The sequence below is a fragment of the Nicotiana tomentosiformis genome, chromosome 2 (genome assembly GCF_000390325.3).
Source record: "Nicotiana tomentosiformis chromosome 2, ASM39032v3, whole genome shotgun sequence".
NCBI lineage: Eukaryota > Viridiplantae > Streptophyta > Magnoliopsida > Solanales > Solanaceae > Nicotiana > Nicotiana tomentosiformis.
This window is the reverse complement of record NC_090813.1, coordinates 161707687-161716882: the sequence shown is the minus strand read 5'-3', so window position 1 is coordinate 161716882 and position 9196 is coordinate 161707687. Positions and strand designations below refer to the sequence as shown.

At 42.3% G+C, this 9196-nt stretch overlaps 1 protein-coding gene across 1 annotated transcript; it reads right to left on the bottom strand.

Moving 5' to 3' along the window:
- Nucleotides 1–260: 260 nt before the first annotated feature.
- On the bottom strand, nt 261–584 carry LOC138905960 (uncharacterized). Its single transcript, XM_070194474.1, has one exon. It carries the CDS (start codon nt 582–584, stop codon nt 261–263), a length of 324 nt encoding a protein of 107 aa, XP_070050575.1.
- Nucleotides 585–9196: the final 8612 nt, after the last annotated feature.

The window sequence follows — 9196 nt, the reverse complement described above, 5'->3', positions numbered from 1 at the left end:
GGAATCTCTTCATAAGTCAATTCCTCATTAACCTCAATAGTCTCAATCGGAACAATGAGTGCCAGGGTCTCCGACTACCTTCTTCAACATAGATACATGAAACACTGGTGCACTAAGGACATCTCTGGTGGTAGCTCGAGCATGTAAGCCACTTGACCAATTCGCTGAATGATTCTATACTGCCCGACATACCTGGGACTCAATGTCCCCTTCTTCCCAAACTGTATTATACCTTTCATCGGCAATTCCTTCAAAAATACTCAATCATCCTCTTTGAATTCCAAATCCCAGCGACGCACATCTGAATAGGACTTTTGACGACTCTGAGCAATTTTTAACCATTCCTTAATGATCCTAACTTTCTCTATAGCCTGATGCATGAGGTCTGGCCCTATCAACTCTGCTTCCCCAATCGCGAACCACCCAATGGGAGATCTACATCTCCTACTACATAGAGCCTTGAACGGTGCCATCTGAATGCTAGCATGGTAACTATTGTTATAGGCAAATTCTATGAGTGGCAAATGATCATCCCAGATACCCTTGAAGTCAAGAACACAAGCGCGCAACATATCCTTAAGCATCTGAATGGTCCGTTCTGCCTGCCTGTCGGTCTGTGGATGAAATGATGTACTAAGATTCACCTGAGTACCCAAACCCTACTGAAATTTCTTCCAAAAATTAGCCGTGAACTGTGCCCCCCGATCAGAAATGATAGAAACTGGAGTGCCATGCAACCTGACTATTTCCTAGATATATAACTGAGCATATTGTTCCATTGTGTCAGTAGCCTTAACCGGCAAGAAGTGTGCTGATTTAGTGAGTCGATCCATAATCACCCAAATCGAGCCAAACTTACGAGGAGTGCGAGGTAGTCCTACCACAAAGTCCATATTGATCATCTCCCACTCCCAAGACGAACTCCTAAACTAGCCAACCGGTGAACATCCTTGGCCAATGACCTTTGATATGCTTCCAAGTGAGCCAAACTACCCATGGATTTCTGGCTAAGAGCATCCGCCACAACATTCCTAATTTGTGTTCAAATTTGTTATATTTCCAAATAGTAACCAGTTGTGAATGGATTTTTGGAGGTCTTTCCTGATGAGCTCCTTGGGATCCCACCAGACAAGGAGATTGATTTTGGGATTGATGTGATGCCAGGCACACAGCCTATATCTATTCCATCCTATAGGCTGGCACTGGCAGAATTGAAGGAACTAAAGGAACAATTGAAAGATTTGTTAGAGAAGGGTTTCATCCGGCTAAGTGTGTCGCCTTGGGGCGCACCGGTTCTCTTTTTAAGGAAGAAGGATGGGTCACTAAGAATGTGTATCGACTATCGGCAGCTCAACAAGGTCACAATCAAGAATAAGTAGCCACTGCCAAGGATATATGACTTGTTTGACCAGTTGTAGAGTGCTAAGTACTTCTCCAAAATTGATTTAAGATCTGGGTATCACCAATTAAAGATCAGGGAGTAGGATATTCCGAAAATAGTTTTCAAGACCCGGTATGGGCACTTTGAATTTTTGGTAATATCTTTTGGGCTAACGAATGCCCCAGCAGCTTTCATGGATCTTATGAATCGAATCTTCAAGCCTTTCCTCGACTTCTTTGTGATAATGTTCATTTATGACATTCTTGTATATTCACCGTCATTGAAAAATAGCCACTATTTTACTACAACACGGACCGGTCCAGCATAATATACTAGAGATTGGTGCACATGTGTATGGACTTCCAACATATTATGCTGAAACTCCAACACGCGGAAAGTTCCAGCATAATATACTGGAGATTGGAGCACTTGTGTATGAACTTCCAGCATATTATGCTGGACCGGTATATTATACTGGAACTCTAGTATAATATGTCCAGTATAATATGCTGGAGTTCCAGTATAATCGAGAGGACCACGCCGATCATCTCAGGGCAGCTCTACAGACCCTATATCAGCACAAGTTATATGCGGAGTTTTCGAAGTGTGAATTTTGGCCTGAATCTGTCACATTCTTGGGTCATGTCGCCTCTAGTGAAGGAATCAAGGTTGATCCTCAGAAGGTTGTAGTTGCGAAGAATTGGCCTAGACCTACAAATTCAACATAGATCCGCAGTTTCTTGGGCTTAGCAAAGTATTACAGGAAATTTGTGGAGGGGTTCTCTACTCTTGCCTCTCCATTGACTAAACTGACGCAGAAGGCGGTTAAATTCCAATGGTCGGATGTTTGTGAAGAGAGCTTCCAAGAATTGAAATTAAGATTGACTACGACATCGGTGTTGACCTTACCAGAGGGTATAGAAGGGTTTGTCGTGTATTGTGATGCTTCAAGGATCGGACTTGGGTGTGTATTGATGCAACATGGAAAGGTGATCGCTTATGCTTCTAGGCAACTCAAGAATCATGATAAAAGCTATCCAACACATGACTTAGAACTTGTGGTGGTGGTTTTTGCACTACAAATTCGTCATTATTTGTATAGGGTCCATGTGAATATATTCACGGACCATAAGAGCCTTCAATATATCTTCAAGTCGAAGGAATTGAATCTGAGGCAGAGAAGGTGGCTTGAGTTACTCAAGGACTACAACATCGATATTTTATATTATCTGGGGAAGGTTAATGTTGTGGCGGATGCTCTTAGCCAGAAATTCATGGGTAGTTTGGCTCACTTGGAAGCATATCAAAGGCTGTTGGCCAAGGATGTTCACCGGTTGGCTAGTTTGGGAGTTCATCTTGCGGACTCTAGTGAATGAGGGGTGATTGTGCAAAATAAGGCTGAATCATCGCTTGTTGTAGAAGTCAAGGAGAAGCAATACAACAACCCATTGTTTGTTCAGCTGAAGTAGGGGATCCAGAAACACAAGACCATGGCTTTTTCTCTTGGCATAGATGATGGTACATTAAGGTACCAAGGGCAATTATGTGTTCCAAATGTAGATGGTCTCCGGGAAAGAGTCATGACCGAGGTTCATGCTTCTAGGTATTCCGTGTACCCGGGATCTACAAAGATGTATCATGATCTCAAGGAAGTTTACTGGTGGAATGATATGAAGAGGAATGTAGCAAACTTTGCGGCAAGATGCTCGAATTGTCAGCAAGTAAAGGCCGAACATCAAAGGCCCGGTGGGTTGGCACAGAATATAGAAATTCCAATGTGGAAGTGGGAGATGATCAATATGGACTTCTTCCTAATTTATGTTCAAATCTGTTATATTTCGAAATAGTGACCCATGAACTTCTTCCTAATTTGTATTCAAATTTGTTATATTTCCAAATAGTAACCAGTTGTGAATGAATTTTTGGAGGTCTTTCCAGATGATCTCCTTGGGATCCCACCAGACAGGGAGATTAATTTTGGGATTGATGTGATGCCAGGCACGCAACCTATATCCATTCCACCCTACAGGCTGGCACTGGCAGAATTGAAGGAACTAAAGGAACAATTGAAGGATTTGTTAGAGAAGGGTTTCATCCGGCTGAGTGTGTCGCCTTGGGGCACACCGGTTCTCTTTGTAAGGAAGAAGGATGGGTCACTAAGAATGTGTATCGACTATCGGCAGCTCAACAAGGTCACAATCAAGAATAAGTAGCCACTGCCAAGGATATATGACTTGTTTGACCAGTTGTAGAGTGCTAAGTACTTCTCCAAAATTGATTTAAGATCTGGGTATCACCAATTAAAGATCAGGGAGTAGGATATTCCGAAAATAGTTTTCAAGACCCGGTATGGGCACTTTGAATTTTTGGTAATATCTTTTGGGCTAACGAATGCCCCAGCAGCTTTCATGGATCTTATGAATCGAATCTTCAAGCCTTTCCTCGACTTCTTTGTGATAATGTTCATTGATGACATTCTTGTATATTCACCGTCATTGAAAAATAGCCACTATTTTACTACAACACGGACCGGTCCAGCATAATATACTAGAGATTGGTGCACATGTGTATGGACTTCCAACATATTATGCTGAAACTCCAACAAGCGGAAAGTTCCAGCATAATATACTGGAGATTGGAGCACTTGTGTATGAACTTCCAGCATATTATGCTGGACCGGTATATTATACTGGAACTCTAGTATAATATGTCCAGTATAATATGCTGGAGTTCCAGTATAATCGAGAGGACCACGCCGATCATCTCAGGGCAGCTCTACAGACCCTATATCAGCACAAGTTATATGCGAAGTTTTCGAAGTGTGAGTTTTGGCTTGAATCTGTCACATTCTTGGGTCATGTCGCCTCTAGTGAAGGAATCAAGGTTGATCCTCAGAAGGTTGTAGCTGCGAAGAATTGGCCTAGACCTACAAATTCAACAGAGATCCGCAGTTTCTTGGGCTTAGCAGAGTATTACAGGAAATTTGTGGAGGGGTTCTCTACTCTTGCCTCTCCATTGACTAAACTGATGCAAAAGGCGGTTAAATTCCAATGGTCGGATGTTTGTGAAGAGAGCTTCCAAGAATTGAAATTAAGATTGACTACGACATCGGTGTTGACCTTACCAGAGGGTATAGAAGGGTTTGTCTTGTATTGTGATGCTTCAAGGATCGGACTTGGGTGTGTATTGATGCAACATGGCAAGGTGATCGCTTATGCTTCTAGGCAACTCAAGAATCATGATAAAATCTATCCAACACATGACTTAGAACTTGTGGCGGTGGTTTTTGCACTAAAAATTCGTCATTATTTGTATGGGGTCCATGTGAATATATTCACGGACCATAAGAGCCTTCAATATATCTTCAAGTCGAAGGAATTGAATCTGAGGCAGAGAAGGTGGCTTGAGTTACTCAAGGACTACAACATCGATATTTTATATCATCTGGGGAAGGTTAATGTTGTGGCGGATGCTCTTAGCCAGAAATTCATGGGTAGTTTGGCTCACTTGGAAGCATATCAAAGGCCTTTGGCCAAGGATGTTCACCGGTTGGCTAGTTTGGGAGTTCATCTTACGGACTCTAGTGAAGGAGGGGTGATTGTGCAAAATAGGGCTGAATCATCGCTTGTTGTAGAAGTCAAGGAGAAGCAATAAAACAACCCATTGTTTGTTCAGCTGAAGTAGGGGATCCAGAAACACAAGACCATGGCTTTTTCTCTTGGCATAGATGATGGTACATTAAGGTACCAAGGGCAATTATGTGTTCCAAATGTAGATGGTCTCCGGGAAAGAGTCATGACCGAGGTTCACGCTTCTAGGTATTCCGTGTACCCGGGATCTACAAAGATGTATCATGATCTCAAGGAAGTTTACTGGTGGAATGATATGAAGAGGAATGTAGCAAACTTTGCGGCAAGATGCCCGAATTGTCAGCAAGTAAAGGCCGAACATCAAAGGCCCGGTGGGTTGGCACAGAATATAGAAATTCCAATGTGGAAGTGGGAGATGATCAATATGGACTTCTTCCTAATTTATGTTCAAATCTGTTATATTTCGAAATAGTGACCCATGAACTTCTTCCTAATTTGTATTCAAATTTGTTATATTTCCAAATAGTAACCAGTTGTGAATGAATTTTTGGAGGTCTTTCCAGATGATCTCCTTGGGATCCCACCAGACAGGGAGATTAATTTTGGGATTGATGTGATGCCAGGCACGCAACCTATATCCATTCCACCCTACAGGCTGGCACTGGCAGAATTGAAGGAACTAAAGGAACAATTGAAAGATTTGTTAGAGAAGGGTTTCATCCGGCTGAGTGTGTCGCCTTGGGGCGCACCGGTTCTCTTTGTAAGGAAGAAGGATGGGTCACTAAGAATGTGTATCGACTATCGGCAGCTCAACAAGGTCACAATCAAGAATAAGTAGCCACTGCCAAGGATATATGACTTGTTTGACCAGTTGTAGAGTGCTAAGTACTTCTCCAAAATTGATTTAAGATCTGGGTATCACCAATTAAAGATCAGGGAGTAGGATATTCCGAAAATAGTTTTCAAGACCCGGTATGGGCACTTTGAATTTTTGATAATATCTTTTGGGCTAACGAATGCCCCAGCAGCTTTCATGGATCTTATGAATCGAATCTTCAAGCCTTTCCTCGACTTCTTTGTGATAATGTTCATTGATGACATTCTTGTATATTCACCATCATTGAAAAATAGCCACTATTTTACTACAACACGGACCGGTCCAGCATAATATACTAGAGATTGGTGCACATGTGTATGGACTTCCAACATATTATGCTGAAACTCCAACAAGCGGAAAGTTCCAGCATAATATACTGGAGATTGGAGCACTTGTGTATGAACTTCCAGCATATTATGCTGGATCGGTATATTATACTGGAACTCCAGTATAATATGTCCAGTATAATATGCTGGAGTTCCAGTATAATCGAGAGGACCATGCCGATCATCTCAGGGCAGCTCTACAGACCCTATATCAGCACAAGTTATATGCGAAGTTTTCGAAGTGTGAATTTTGGCTTGAATCTATCACATTCTTGGGTCATGTCGCCTCTAGTGAAGGAATCAAGGTTGATCCTCAGAAGGTTGTAGCTGCGAAGAATTGGCCTAGACCTACAAATTCAACAGAGATCCGCAGTTTCTTGGGCTTAGCAGAGTATTACAGGAAATTTGTGGAGGGGTTCTCTACTCTTGCCTCTCCATTGACTAAACTGACGCAGAAGGCGGTTAAATTCCAATGGTCGGATGTTTGTGAAGAGAGCTTCCAAGAATTGAAATTAAGATTGACTACGACATCGGTGTTGACCTTACCAGAGGGTATAGAAGGGTTTGTCATGTATTGTGATGCTTCAAGGATCGGACTTGGGTGTGTATTGATGCAACATGGCAAGGTGATCGCTTATGCTTCTAGGCAACTCACGAATCATGATAAAAGCTATCCAACACATGACTTAGAACTTGTGGCGGTGGTTTTTGCACTAAAAATTCGTCATTATTTGTATGGGGTCCATGTGAATATATTCACGGACCATAAGAGCCTTCAATATATGTTCAAGTCGAAGGAATTGAATCTGAGGCAGAGAAGGTGGCTTGAGTTACTCAAGGACTACAACATTGATATTTTATATCATCTAGGGAAGGTTAATGTTGTGGTGGATGCTCTTAGCCAGAAATTCATGGGTAGTTTGGCTCACTTGGAAGCATATCAAAGGCCGTTGGCCAAGAATGTTCACCGGTTGGCTAGTTTAGGAGTTCATCTTGCGGACTCTAGTGAATGAGGGGTGATTGTGCAAAATAGGGCTGAATCATCGCTTGTTGTAGAAGTCAAGGAGAAGCAATACAACAACCCATTGTTTGTTCAGCTGAAGTAGGGGATCCAGAAACACAAGACCATGGCTTTTTCTCTTGGCATGGATGATGGTACATTAAGGTACAAAGGGCAATTATGTGTTCCAAATGTAGATGGTCTCCGGGAAAGAGTCATGACCGAGGTTCACGCTTCTAGGTATTCCGTGTACCCGGGATCTACAAAGATGTATCATGATCTCAAGGAAGTTTACTGGTGGAATGATATGAAGAGGAATGTAGCAAACTTTGCGGCAAGATGCCCGAATTGTCAGCAAGTAAAGGCCGAACATCAAAGGCCCGGTGGGTTGGCACAGAATATAGAAATTCCAATGTGGAAGTGGGAGATGATCAATATGGACTTCTTCCTAATTTATGTTCAAATCTGTTATATTTCGAAATAGTGACCCATGAACTTCTTCCTAATTTGTATTCAAATTTGTTATATTTCCAAATAGTAACCAGTTGTGAATGAATTTTTGGAGGTCTTTCCAGATGATCTCCTTGGGATCCCACCAGACAGGGAGATTAATTTTGGGATTGATGTGATGCCAGGCACGCAACCTATATCCATTCCACCCTACAGGCTGGCACTGGCAGAATTGAAGGAACTAAAGGAACAATTGAAGGATTTGTTAGAGAAGGGTTTCATCCGGCTGAGTGTGTCGCCTTGGGGCACACCGGTTCTCTTTGTAAGGAAGAAGGATGGGTCACTAAGAATGTGTATCGACTATCGGCAGCTCAACAAGGTCACAATCGAGAATAAGTACCCACTGCCAAGGATAGATGACTTGTTTGACCAGTTGCAAGATGCTAAATACTTTTCCAAAATTGATTTAAGATATGGGTATCACCAATTAAAGATCAGGGAGCAGGATATTCCGAAAATAACTTTCAGGACCCGGTATGGGTACTTTTAATTTTTGGTAATGTCTTTTGGGCTAACGAATGCCCCAACAGCTTTCATGGATCTTATGAATCGAGTCTTCAAGCCTTTCCTCGACTCCTTTGTGATAGTGTTCATTGATGACATTCTTGTATATTCACGAAGTCGAGAGGCCACACCGATCATCTCAGGGCAGTTCTGCAGACCCTATATCAGCACAAGTTATATGCGAAGTTTTCGAAGTGTGAATTTTGGCTTGAATCTGTCACATTCTTGGGTCATGTCGCCTCTAGTGAAGGAATCAAGGTTGATCCTCAGAAGGTTGTAGCTGCGAAGAATTGGCCTAGACCTACAAATTCAACAGAGATCCGCAGTTTCTTGGGCTTAGCAGAGTATTACAGGATATTTGTGGAGGGGTTCTCTACTCTTGCCTCTCCATTGACTAAACTGACGCAGAAGGCGGTTAAATTCCAATGGTCGGATGTTTGTGAAGAGAGCTTCCAAGAATTGAAATTAAGATTGACTACGACATCGGTGTTGACCTTACCAGAGGGTATAGAAGGGTTTGTCGTGTATTGTGATGCTTCAAGGATCGGACTTGGGTGTGTATTGATGCAACATGGCAAGGTGATCGCTTATGCTTCTAGGCAACTCACGAATCATGATAAAAGCTATCCAACACATGACTTAGAACTTGTGGCGGTGGTTTTTGCACTAAAAATTCGTCATTATTTGTATGGGGTCCATGTGAATATATTCACGGACCATAAGAGCCTTCAATATATGTTCAAGTCGAAGGAATTGAATCTGAGGCAGAGAAGGTGGCTTGAGTTACTCAAGGACTACAACATCGATATTTTATATCATCTGGGGAAGGTTAATGTTGTGGCGGATGCTCTTAGCCAGAAATTCATGGGTAGTTTGGCTCACTTGGAAGCATATCAAAGGCCGTTGGCCAAGGATGTTCACCGGTTGGCTAGTTTAGGAGTTCATCTTGCGGACTCTAGTGAAGGAGGGGTGATTGTGCAAAATAGGGCTGAATCATCGCTTGTTGTA